Below are 12,553 nucleotides of genomic sequence, written 5' to 3'. Positions count from 1 at the left end.
TTGGGAGGCAGAGGCAGGCGGATCTCTGTGAGTTCAAGGCCAGCCTGGTCTACATAGTGAGTTCCAGGACAGCTGGGGCTACAGGGAGATGCTGCTTCAAAAAGACAAAAAAATATACATACAACTATTAAAATAGTAATATGTTCATTGGCATAAACCATACCCAACATGGTATGGATAACAGTCTTTAGAAACATGGCCCATGTATCTAGGAAGTAGCAGCATGTGAATGGCATGAGATTCTCCAGCAGAAGCCCTTCGTCAGCTGCAGTTCCCATGTGGAGGGGACTTTTCTCACAACCTGACTCAGCTGTCTTTTAGGGGATAGGCCCAGACCAAGAGGACAGCACCCAGGCTTGGCAGAAACAGCGCTCTTCAGATGATGCAGGTAAGACCGACCACTCTCAGTCCGTCCTTTAGCCCCTCTCTCATGGACACCACCTAATTCCCCCTGTCCCTTTTCCCCTCCCACATCACATCCTGTCCATCCACTCCAGGGCCTGGAGCCTGGAAGCCGCCACCACCACCCCAAAGCACCAAGCCGAGCTTCAGCGCCATACGCCGAGCAGAGGCCACATGGCACATAGGTACGGAAAGCTTCTTCTTAGCCAGCAGCACTGAAAGCCAAGGATGTGTCCAGAGAAAGAGAATCCATGGCCCCCACAATGGGGGATATACCACCAAGGTGGGGCAGCAGGAAGTCAACACAGTGAAAATGTCTAAAAATATTTGCAAAGGTTCATCCAAGAGAGACAACCTAATCCAAAGGAAGGCTGGCACACACATAGCTTCACCAGGGTTAGCAGACATGAGGGACACTGTGTGGATGGCTCTGAGGAATTCACTGCGGCAGGTGCCACCTCTAGTCACTGTCAGCACAGTAACACCCTCTATAAGTGAGGCTTCATTCCACACCTTAGCTGGGAAAAAGGAGCAAGCACGTGTAACCGCCAGCAAGTGGCAGCTGAGACAGGCCCACTTCAAACATTCCAGCCCTGCTTATCAGTCTGTCCTCAGACTTCTCAGAAAAGTACCCCAAAGAAGCAAAAGCTCTGCCTTGGCAGTCAGAACCTGGGATATTAGTCCACTCAACCACCCATGGCCTTAGGCAGGTCACTTTCTGACTCCATGACTATGGAGAGGTCAGGGAGAAAATGATCTAAATGTGAAACTTCCCCCCTTCTGGGTTCAGAGGACCTTCAAGCTACTAAAGAAAAACTAGACAGCCCAACATCGATGGAAGTTCCCAAAGACCTGCAATATGACTCCTGGCAGTGTTGATATGACGGAATCGCCCTAGAAACCCAACCCATCCCCCCATTCCCACCTCTGGGCTAGGGCAAAATACCAGAAGGAGCTAAGTGATGAACAAGCAGATCTGACTGGGGCCACCTCCTCCCCATTGTCCCATCGCCTCCCTCTCGGTCCTCACCCATCACTCTCCTATAGTGCTGGCCTGAGCTTGTCAGTACCAGAATGCCTAGCCCATCCTCCAAGGCCAACCCAGCCTTTGGGGCAGCCTTACTGATTTCCTGTCGCTCACGCAAATGAGGTGAAGCATCCAGAGCAGAGCGGGGCTTCAGTCTTCATTTAGGAAACCACAGTAGCCAGATACTCCACTGCACACCAACACAGACAACACAACCCAGTATCTGCCAGCCGCTCTACCCTCATGCTTATGTGGCTTAGAGCCATGGGAGTAAGGAGTGAGCATGATAGGGCACCTCTCCTTAAGGCTATCACTGTCTAAATCAGACTACTGAAGAGTGCCAGGCTGCAGCCTTGGCAGGGCCCTGGGGCACTGGACCTAGGAGACTTTGTATACTGGCTCTGCCCAGCAGGTAAGGGACTAGGTCCTGCTCTGTGAGAGGGACTGCCAGGCCAGAGACCCCTTCCACAGGTGTTGGCCTCAGGGCAATCCTGGGAACCAGTGACTAGGACTTGTGAGAGTAGGAGACTAGGAAGCAAGAGGTGTTGGTGCAGATGGCCTTGAACCAGGGAAAGTCCTGGCCTGCAGGGCTTCATAGGAAGAGGAACAGGAGGGCTTTGAACAAATGCTTTTTCCTGTACCTTTCCCTGTCTCCTATCCCCCAGCTGAGGAGAGTGCCCCCAACCACAGCTGCCAGAGCCCTAGCCCAGCTTCCCAAGATGGAGAGGAAGAAAAGGAGGGAGCCTTATTCCTGGACAGGACAATCCCAGCTAAGAATGCCAAGGTAAAGGCCGGCTGGTGGATGACAGGAGTTCTTTGAAACAGGAGGCACTAATTGACCCAGCATCTTCTGTCCTCTGCAGGACCCCACCTTAGCTCCAAGGCCCCCAAAGCCAGTGGCTGTTCCAAGAGGCCGCCGGGCCCCCCAAGTTCCAGGAGGCAGAGAAGAGGCTGAGGCTGGTGGTGTAGCCCCAGGAGTCAACAAGCCCCGGCTGAGACTGGGCTCACAGCAAGACCAAGAAGAGCCAGAAGTCCAAGGTCTGCCACCCTGGCCAAGTGGGGGTGTGGCGGAACCTCTGGGTCCTCAGTGCCCACATCAGATCCCCTTCCAAGGCATGGGACAAGGATAAGCAACAACCAGGAGTCATAGCCTGGCTGAGGACCCAGCCTCTGAGCCCCCTCATGTGCCAGGTTTTCTGTGACTCATTTCAGGACCCTCCGACATGGGCCGCCGGACAGCCCCCCTGAAGCCCAAGAGAACACGGCGAGCACAGTCCTGTGACAAACTGGAGCCTGATAGAAGATGGCCACCTGACCCTACAGGTGCTTCTGGTGAGACAACTGTTCCCCTTTCCCACTGATCTGTCGAACATGGCACCCTTTTAAACCCCAACACTGGGTGGCTGGCTCTCCCTGCCCAGGAAACAGAGTTCCCTGGATTTGTCCCCAGCAGGAACCAGTGAGCCAGGAACCGACTGAAAGCTGCTGAACATCCTCCCCAGCCTTCCTCAATATGTGCCTCATAAGGACTCAGGCCCCAACCACCCCTGCTCCCCAAACTTCCACCAGCCCTTGTCCTACAGGGCAGTGAGTGGACTAGGCATAGGGGAGCAGGAGGGGGGACTGGAAGGGAGGGAGCAACCTGGAGAGAGGGAGGCCCTCAAGCCTGCCTCATGCTGCCTCTGCAGAGAGCTTTGAGCTTGGGTAGAGGCTGTCTCCTCCTCCCCTTGGGAGGTTGGATCTCTGCCCCTCTATGCCCAGGGGCTCTCTCCCCCACTTGTATAGAATAAAAAAATAATCACTGTCTGCCTTGTCTTTGCCTTCTAAACTACACACTGCCCCCACCCACCCCCTCCCCATAAGCTCCCAGGGTTTGGCTATAGATGGGAAAAGTGAGGTACAGCCCACAGGGTTGGGACTGACGCCCCAAGAGAAAAAGAGGGAAGGACAGAACTGTTGACAGAGAAGATGGACAAGTCTGGGTTTCGTGCAGGATAAGGGCCGCAGAAGGAACCAACGTGACAGGAAAGAACAGTCTGGCTTTGAGGGATGTTATAGGATGAGAAGACTTTAGTCAGAGACTGGGAATCTGCACATGTGCATGTGTGTATATGTGTGTGTATGTACCTGTGTTCACACATATGTTCACTAACATTACATGTTGTCTCATAGTCTTTTTAAAACTTTTTTTTTGTTTTGTGTGTGCATATGTGTATATACGTGAGGACACATGCACAGCATGCATGTAGAGATCAGAGGACTTGTGGGAGTTGGTTCTCTCCTTCCACCATGTGAGCCCCTGGAATCTAACTTAGGTCATCAGGCTTGATAGCCATTTTGCCATCTCTCCTGTGTATACTCTTAATAATCAAAAATATCAACAGTAGAGTGACTTATAAATGAACAGGTCTCTATGGCATGAAAAGAAAATATAATAATTATTTCTGGTGGTGTCCAAACAAATTTATTACCTTGGCATGCAGGAACCCCTCAGAGCCTTTTCCCCTGTGACATCCTCCTGACACCTTCCCCACTCATCCAAATTGAACTTTCCTCATTGTGCCACCGTTGCGCCTTGAGCATAATTGTTCCTGTCGTACTTCATTGCATTTCACACTGTCTTAACATCTGTGTGGGTCTCTCTGTTCCATATCCATTTGCCTCCCCCTGGAGAAGAAGCTATGTCCTAATCACCTGACTAGTCCAGTGCCTAGCGCCCAGGAGATAGTTAATAAATGGCTTTTACCTTAATGAATGAGCAGCTTAAAGGACAGAGAGCGAAGGTGTCCCTGTGAATGCTTTTATGTACTCCACGATCACTGTGTGCCCAAATGTCTCCCCCTGTGGCTTGTAGCACTCCAGAAATTGCTCACTTCCCCTGACCTCACTAAGAATGACTAATGCCTCTTTCCTTAAGATTTGTGCCTGACCCAGACCCTCCCACAAGGATGTGGCCATATGGGTTGCATGGGGTGAGGGGCGGAGCACTAGGAACATTGTGGTCCTAGGAAGATGCCCTGGAAATCAGTGTGCAACCCTGTCCTCCAGGGCTGTGTGTGAAATCAATGCAGTCAAAGCATCTCCCATACCTCCTTATAAAATCAATACAGTCACAGCATCCACATACCCTAGAGACCTGGACCTCACTCCCATGAGGTTCAGCATGGTACACGATGGTTTTTAAGAAGCAGGTGGAGCACAACATCCTGTTGTATTCCAGGCTGGTTAGAGTGGGTGTATGTGTATATGTCACAAGTACAGCCTGGTGTTCTTTTATATGTGGCTGCAAATATCCTTAACAAGTGTAATGCTGTTGAAAGTGCTATGAAACTGAGTATGTTTCCCACTGTGCATGGTGGGACTGTAACTGTCATGGTGTCACTGTGAGTTTACATACTGGTGCCTGTGTGAGCCTGTGAGTCGTGGGTGCATGTGTCATCATCATTTCTCTGTGTGGACGTGTGTATGCATGCACCACTGCAATGAGTGCATCTCTGTGACGTGGGGCGTGGGTGTGGTGTGAAGGGGAAGATGTGTGTCACTATGTCTGTGGGGGTCCTGCCTTGGAACTGCCCCCCAGCCCGCCCTTCTCCCCTACTTCTATGGCTCCCTCCCAGGCAGTGGCCTTGCCCCTCCCCTCTTCTCCCTCCCAACCAGTCTGTGCAAGGGGGGGGAGCTGGTGCTGCGCCCCCCCTCCTCCCCATCCAGGCCCCATAAATAGCAGCAGAGCCGGAGCTGGAGCCAGCGCCAGCGGCTGGAGCAGCAAAGGAGTCAGGGGCAGGGCTGGAGAGCTGAACAGAGAAGACCCCGACTAAGAGCCCAGGTGAGCCCACCCTTCCTCCTTAGCCCAGCAGGGGTCCAGCCCTGCTTGACCCAGCCACCGTAACATCGCCTCTGTCCCCCAGAGAAGTCACTAGCCCTACCTGATTCCCTTTCCACCGCATGCCCCTGGCTACCTCAAGGCACCCACAAGACCTAACAGACTTGTGGCTGGAAGGCAGAGCGCCCCAGCACAGACCCTCCCTCACATATCCAGAAAGATACATCATCTGAAGGCTGGTACCCAGACAGGGAATGGTCCTGGTTCTGACGGAAATACAGAAACTGTCACACCCTCCTAGAGATGGACAGAGGACAGAGGGGGACAGACAGAGGGTGGGGCACCCAGGCACACCAATGGACACTCACTCAGGAAGCATGGCATGGAATCAGACAGCCTCATCCTGAGATCTGGACAGGCACAGATAGATGGGCTGACTGGCCATAAACTGGGGCCAGCATACCCCTGTCTGCTGCCGCCGGGGGCTTGGTGCCTCTGCTGGGGGAGGGTAGTGCGCATGCATCCCACGGGCAGCATGGAGGGGGTTGTGGCTCCCCGAAAACCTTGTCGCTAAGAGACAGTGCCTGTGTTGCCAAGAAGTATGAGAACAGGAGGTGGGGAGAGCTGCAGGCTTGTCATAGTGGGAGCCCCTGCCAGGCACCTGGAGGAGTTAACAGAGCCCTGGTCCTGACTCTCACTCCCCAAGCCCACCATCCCTCCTTTCCCATTAGTCAGCTGGAAGGTGAGTTATGGGAGTAAGAAGATGGGGACAGCTTGGCAGAGCACCTTCCAACCTGTCTCTGTTCGCTGCAGACTCTTTTCCTAAGGTCTGTTCCCTTCAGACCTCCAGGGGCCTCTCCACCCTTTGCCCCACCCCCTTGCCCTAGTTCAGTTTCCCGGTGCCAAGAATGAGTGCAGCGCTGGCTCATATACCAGCCGGGAAACAGCAGAAGATGCTGAGACAGGAGAAAGCATGGATCAATCGATGGCCTAAGGAGCCAAGATTGCCAGGAACCCACCTCTGTCCCAACCCTCCAGCCTTTTTCAGCCCCACCCATGATACCTAGCTGGGCAGAGAGACAAAAGCACAGGGCTCTGGACCCCTGCTCGCCCCTGCTCAGAGTTCCAGGGAGGCAAGGTAGCGGGCAGAGGAAGCAGACAGTCTGTGGGCTCTCAGGACCTCAGGAAGGAGGGTAAGGGGTGGTTCCAGAGCCATAAAGGGACAGACCCCCTCCTCTCTTTCCAGTGTCCAGGAAAGTTCTGTCTCCACAGTGATATGTCGGACCCTGAAATGGGATGGGTGCCTGAGCCCCCAGCCATGACACTGGGGGCCTCTCGGGTAGAGCTGCGGGTGTCCTGCCATGGCCTTTTGGACCGAGACACACTCACAAAGCCCCATCCCTGTGTGCTACTCAAGCTCTACTCTGATGAACAGTGGGTAGAGGTGAGAACTGTTTGGTTGGGCTTTCCTTAACTAACCTGTGTCAAGTCTAAGAAGGAGGGGGTGTGTGGGAGTAATGGAAGCCTCATAGGAAAATGTGAGGACTCCAGGGGACTTTCTCTAGGCTATGCAGGTAACCTTGAACACAAGCATGCCATCATTACAAACCCAAACTGTTTCAATGGGAAGCCCACAGAGTCCCAGAGGGTCTTAATAAAAGCCCCCCAAAAAGCTGAGGGTCCAATGGTCCAGCAGTACCCCAAACTCAGGAGTCATCTTAGAAAGAAAAGAACTAGTTGGGGATGTAGGTGCCCAGGGAGTGCTCAGGTGACACAGAAAGTACAGGAGAGGGGAAAGTGTTGGTTCCCAGAAGGTGTCGCTCCCTCCTGCCGCAGGTGGAGCGCACAGAGGTGCTTCGTTCCTGTTCTAACCCCGTCTTCTCCCGGGTGCTGGCCATCGAGTACTTTTTCGAAGAGAAGCAGCCCCTGCAATTCCATGTGTTCGACGCTGAGGATGGAGCCACCAGCCCCAACAATGACACCTTCCTTGGCTCTACAGAGTGCACCCTGGGCCAGGTCTGCTCTCCAGCTCACCCCTGCATCCTCTACCCTACCCCATCAGCTTCTGCCTCTGGATGCCACACAAAGAGAGCAGGAGCTCTAATGCTGGTTCTGAGCTTGGGTCCTGTCTCTGCCATTCATGGGATATACAGCCTTGGGCAAGACATTTAACACACTTTTCCCATCTGAAATATGGGATGAGGTGCTTATAGTGCCCCTTGTTTATTCCTTGTATTTGGTGCTAGGGATTGAGCCCATGGCTAAGCAGGCACTGTCACCAACCTACCTTCCCACCCCTCAGCACCTCCCTGTTAAATCTGCTGTAGACATTGAGTCCAACCCTAGCCTAGTCAAACGATCACCCTGGTGGACACTCAGTGAGCATTTATTTTTCCATCCCTCATACCCTGGGCCAAGGCAGGTGGAAGCATTGTAGACGAGTCTTCACCTTCACCTCTGTCTCTAGATTGTGTCACAAACCAAGGTCACCAAGCCACTGCTGCTGAAGAATGGAAAGACAGCAGGCAAGTCTACTATCACGGTAAGCAAAGTCACTGTGCTCACTTTTGGGCCAGGTGTTCGATGTCCCCACAAGGACATCCACAGTGATACCATGCTTAAGACCATCTCCAGTTATGGGAAGCATTATAGGGCAGCCCTTCTGGTGAGGAGAAAGAAATCCTACCACTGTGTCCCTTTTGCAGATCGTGGCTGAGGAGGTATCAGGTACCAATGACTATGTGCAACTTACCTTCAGAGCTCACAAGCTGGACAACAAGGTTGGAACCCCAGAGTCCAGGCCTTCATGCCCCATTAGAGAACTGTAGGCCTCCCACTGGAGACAGACTCCAGGGTCCCAGCCAATTCCTTTCTCAGTGTTAGCTCCCACCCCACCCGTCCTCGAAGAGCTCACCAGACTCATGAGCCCTTTCTCCTACATCTTCAGGATCTCTTCAGCAAATCTGACCCTTTCATGGAGATCTATAAGACCAATGGAGACCAGAGTGACCAGTTGGTCTGGAGGACTGAGGTTGGTGCCTGGGGCTATGGTACAAAGGTGATTAGGATACCATGGGGAAGCCTAGACAGGAGGTGACCAGGTCTCTTGTGCCTCTCCAAGGTGGTGAAAAACAACCTGAACCCCAGCTGGGAGCCATTCCGCCTGTCCTTACACTCTCTGTGCAGCTGTGATATCCACCGACCTCTAAAGGTAAAGCCCCAGGGAAGCACAGGCAGCCCCTGCCCCCACTTGGAGCATCAAGCCTGCTGTCTGCGACCTTCCCCACTGAGTGTGTCAAGCCTCCTTCCTCCCCATCATGTGATAAGCACTTGTCACTGTGGGATAATAGCAGCTCACAGCTCAAAGTTAAGCTGCCCACATAGGTGCCTTTTATCAGAGGCCAAAGTCCCTGCCAGACTGAGCTAAACAATGATATTTAACAGTGGCTTTCATGGGTGGGTTAAGGACTTCTGTTTGGGCCTAGAGACTATGAGGTCCCTACCACCTTAAATCAGACACCAACCCTAGGAATGACTAGAGAGCATCCCTAACCCCGATTCCACCTCTTCCCCCCCAGTTTCTGGTGTACGACTATGACTCCAGTGGGAAGCACGACTTCATTGGCGAGTTTACCAGCACGTTCCAGGAGATGCAAGAAGGGACTGCAAACCCTGGACAGGAGGTGCTAGAGACCCCATCCTACCCCCAGAACCCCTGCCAGGTCCCTGGGAAAATCCTGAGGGTGATGCTGAAGAGATCTCTGTAGGTGACAGAGGGTAGAGAGCTGTCCAGGCTCAGCAGAAGGATGGGGTCACGTGGTTCTTGCTCTGGGAGGGTCTGCAAAAAGGGGCACAGAGGTCCACCTGATGTACTTCTAACCTTGTGCTTGTGGGATGGGTCTAGATGCAGTGGGATTGTATCAACCCCAAGTATCGGGACAAGAAGAAGAATTACAAGAGCTCAGGGACAGTAGTGCTGGCCCAGTGCACAGTAAGTCACGATTCTCAACTCAAGTCTACCCTGCCCTGCCCCCGACCACAACCTCACATTCTTTCTTTCCCTTGCTTGTTATTTTAATTTTTAATTTTTTTAATATTTACTTATCGTGAGGGGTATGTGAATGTTCGGGCACATCAGTGCCATAGTGCACATGTGGAGGTCAGAGGATAACACTGGGAGTCGGTTCTCTCCTTCCAGAATATGGGTCTTAGGGATCAAATTCATATCATCAGGCTTGGAGGCAACTGCCTTTACCCACTGGGTCATTTCACCAGTCTTTTTTTTTTCCTTTTTAACATTTATTGTACACACACACACAACACACACCCTTCCCTTGCTTTAAAGACCAGTTTTCTCTGCTCCCCAGAACTGGGAACCCTTGTTCTGTCTCATCCTCAACTGCCTCCTTTAAAAAAATCTAGTCCCAGGGCTGGAGAGATGGTTCAGTGGTTAAGAACACTGGCTGCTCTTTCAGAGGACCTGGGTTTGGTTCCCAGCACCCACATGGTGACTAACTGTCCGTAACTCTGGTTCCAGGGGATCCAATGCCTTCTTCTGACCCCCACAGGCATTGCATGACATAGGTGCACTTACACACATGCAGGCAATACACTCTTATACATAAAATAAAATAAAAATAAAATAAAATAAAAATCTAGTCCCTCCACTTTCCCCACGGAAGCCCAAGCTTGCCCCTGAGAGAACCATCTCACCCTCTCATTGTCCCTATCCCTCTGCCAGGTGGAAAAAGTGCACACCTTCCTGGATTACATCATGGGTGGCTGCCAGATCAGCTTCACGGTAAAGGCCCAGGGGATGAGGACTCAAGGAAGAGGGAGGGGCTAAGTCCATGGCAATCTGAAGGAGGCCAGAGTCCCCGTTGCCCTTATTTGGACATCTCATATGCCCTTAGCATTGTCACCCCACACCACGATGAGGCTGTCTATGGGTTCCCCAGACTCATCTTAGTCCTCCCAACATAGCTCTGGCCCAGCCTGTCTGTTGACTCTCACAGCTGCAGCACAACCCTGTCCTCACCATCACCCAGGTGGCCATTGACTTCACCGCCTCCAATGGGGACCCGAGGAGCAGCCAATCCCTACATTGCCTCAGCCCCCGCCAGCCCAACCACTACCTACAGGCCCTGCGCACAGTAGGTGGCATCTGCCAGGACTATGACAGGTAGGGGACTGGGCATAGGTCAGGAAGGGAGGTCTTTCCCCTCCAGCCCCACAGCCTTTTCTTCTCTCCAGTGATAAGCGGTTCCCAGCTTTTGGCTTTGGAGCGCGAATCCCCCCCAACTTTGAGGTAGGTTGGGTGCAAGGGACAGGAGGAGATGTGGGAAAGACAGAAAGGAGATATCCCTTCATTGCACTCGCCTTACTTTCACAGGTGTCCCACGACTTTGCTATCAACTTCGATCCAGAAAATCCTGAATGTGAAGGTAAGCAGGAAGAATCCCCGCTGCCCACACAACAGATGCTCGCAACATCTGTACATCTCTCACAGGAGCACAGACTCCACTCCCATAGATCTGGCCCCCTGTCCTTCCCTCCCATTCAAGGCCTGTCTCCATTTGGGAAAACTTCTGCCCAGTGACCTAGCATCTGCCTTCTTAGCCCTCCCAGCCCCAGCTGAGAGCCATCAGACCTAAAACAGAAAGCCCCATTCTGCCTTAAATATCTGGAAGGACTCCCAACTAATCTCTGTCAGCTTCGCCTCTTCTCTTTGTCCACAGAGATCTCAGGGGTCATAGCCTCCTACCGCCGTTGCTTGCCCCAGATCCAGCTCTATGGCCCCACCAACGTGGCCCCCATCATCAACCGTGTGGCTGAGCCAGCTCAGCGGGAGCAGAGCACGGGTCAAGCCACGGTGAGGAGGCAAAGCAGACAACTAAGTGCTGCCTGCCCTTGTGTGCCAGGTGTCAGGACCTGGGTTCCAGAAGGCTGTCAGTACTTTCTAACACAGGAGTGACCCTCATTCCCCTCCGATTGCCCTCAGAAATACTCGGTACTGCTGGTGCTCACAGATGGTGTGGTGAGCGACATGGCTGAGACCCGAGCTGCCATTGTGCGGGCCTCCCGCCTCCCCATGTCCATCATTATCGTGGGTGTGGGCAACGCTGACTTCTCTGACATGCGGCTACTGGATGGTGATGATGGTCCCCTGCGCTGCCCACGAGGGGTACCAGCAGCCCGAGACATCGTCCAGTTTGTGCCCTTCCGAGACTTCAAGGATGTAAGTATTCAGTACTTTCTCCCAGCTAAAGGGCTCCTCAGCAATTCATGTCCCCAAATCCATATCTCTCATTCCCTTGATGTCCTGAGAAGGTCACTGGAACCCAGCAGGCCACCATGAAGCCACGTCTCTTGCCCATTTGATCCACCCTGCCTCACTCTCCTGCCCCTAACCAACCTCCTTTCCTCCCACAGGCCGCCCCCTCTGCTCTAGCTAAGTGTGTCCTGGCAGAGGTGCCACGGCAGGTAGTAGAGTACTATGCCAGCCAAGGTATCAGTCCCGGAGCTCCCAGGCCCTGTACACCAGCTGTGACGCCCAGTCCTAGCCCATGACAGCCTCTCAACAGACCAGCACTCCCTCAGCCTCTCAGTGAGTTCTGGGGGACCAAAAGGATAGACACAAAAGGGGTACAAAGTGAAGCTTCTGAGAAACCCAACTTGGCTGGATACAGTGTAGCACAGGGTTCTTCTATCCTACTCCCGCCCAGGTGCCTGTCCTTACCCTTGTGACTCCAGTGACCAGTGCCTCTGCCACTTGGACCAGCAGTGCCCTGTGGATCCTAGAAGTGAGTGGTGAGCCCCACTCCCATCCCTCCGAACCCCATAATCCCTAAACTCTGTGGACCCCCATTGACTTCCTTCAGTTATTGTGACTTACTGGCTGTTAATAAAGAGAACTACCCCCCCACAGCACTCTGCTTCTTCCCATCATGCCTCAGATGCCCGTTGGCACTCCCATACCATTCCCACACACACCATAGAAAATGGGGCCAAATCTGAGCCAGAGCTCCCCAAGCAGGCTGCTGTGTTTGTGATCTTATCCCAAGTGCCAGGGGGACCTAAGGAGCCCCACCCTCACCTCCTAAACCCAGGGGGTCTAAACATCATGGGTATTAATTGCAGGAGATGGGTAGGGGTAATAAGAGGCTGTCAAGAGGGCAGGCTGATGCTTTCTTAGACTTGTCTCTCCAGAGAGACCCTGCTGAGTGCCCCAGGGGCTGAACCCCAGCCCCCACACAGCTGGGGGGCAGGCCAAGATAGGTTGTCAAAGAACTGGGGGATTGCAG

General features: G+C 53.1%; 2 protein-coding genes across 6 annotated transcripts in view; both read left to right on the top strand.

The window, feature by feature from the left end:
• Carmil3 (capping protein regulator and myosin 1 linker 3) overlaps window positions 1-3,235 on the top strand; it is a 17,453-nt gene extending 14,218 nt beyond the window's left edge. For 2 of the 4 annotated variants that reach the window (XM_008839847.1, XM_008839846.1), the window contains exons 35-40: window positions 322-388; window positions 498-587; window positions 2,095-2,213; window positions 2,293-2,467; window positions 2,642-2,761; window positions 2,883-3,235. In XM_008839847.1, the coding sequence (XP_008838069.1) occupies window positions 322-388; window positions 498-587; window positions 2,095-2,213; window positions 2,293-2,467; window positions 2,642-2,761; window positions 2,883-2,908 (597 nt within the window). In that variant the 3' untranslated portion in view covers window positions 2,909-3,235. Of the gene's footprint in view, window positions 1-321; window positions 389-497; window positions 588-2,094; window positions 2,214-2,292; window positions 2,468-2,641; window positions 2,762-2,879 lie in introns of all 4 variants that reach the window. The other 2 variants (XM_008839845.1, XM_017799830.1) reach the window with 1 other exon arrangement.
• A 1,760-nt stretch (window positions 3,236-4,995) lies between these two features.
• On the top strand, window positions 4,996-12,189 carry Cpne6 (copine 6). 2 transcript variants are annotated; one of them, XM_008839849.2, is made up of 17 exons: window positions 4,996-5,252; window positions 6,522-6,693; window positions 7,086-7,265; window positions 7,717-7,791; window positions 7,955-8,029; window positions 8,197-8,280; window positions 8,371-8,460; window positions 8,828-8,932; window positions 9,154-9,240; window positions 9,991-10,050; window positions 10,298-10,431; window positions 10,503-10,557; window positions 10,642-10,693; window positions 10,988-11,121; window positions 11,251-11,487; window positions 11,682-11,856; window positions 11,975-12,189. In XM_008839849.2, the coding sequence occupies exons 2-16, from the start codon at window positions 6,526-6,528 to the stop codon at window positions 11,817-11,819; spliced, it is 1,674 nt and encodes a 557-aa protein (XP_008838071.1). In that variant the 5' UTR covers window positions 4,996-5,252; window positions 6,522-6,525; the 3' UTR covers window positions 11,820-11,856; window positions 11,975-12,189. The 2 variants fall into 2 exon arrangements, with proteins under 2 accessions (XP_008838071.1, XP_008838070.1); XM_008839848.3 differs by having other exon boundaries at window positions 5,123-5,252; window positions 6,496-6,693; window positions 11,975-12,176.
• Window positions 12,190-12,553: the final 364 nt, after the last annotated feature.

This window comes from Nannospalax galili, unplaced genomic scaffold (assembly GCF_000622305.1).
Source record: "Nannospalax galili isolate Female #2095 unplaced genomic scaffold, S.galili_v1.0 scaffold1119, whole genome shotgun sequence".
In the NCBI taxonomy this organism is placed as follows: Eukaryota; Metazoa; Chordata; class Mammalia; order Rodentia; family Spalacidae; genus Nannospalax; species Nannospalax galili.
Note: the sequence above shows the minus strand (reverse complement) of the source record. Positions and strands in the feature narration are given on the sequence as shown.

Coding starts and splice junctions, on each gene's coding strand:
- Cpne6 (XM_008839849.2), top strand. CDS start 6,526: ATGTCGGACCCTGAAATGGGATGGGTGCCTGAGCCCCCAGCCATGACA. Junction 7,266..7,716: donor CAGAGTGCACCCTGGGCCAG/GTCTGCTCTCCA, acceptor CTCTGTCTCTAG/ATTGTGTCACAAACCAAGGT. Junction 11,122..11,250: donor AGAGCACGGGTCAAGCCACG/GTGAGGAGGCAA, acceptor GATTGCCCTCAG/AAATACTCGGTACTGCTGGT.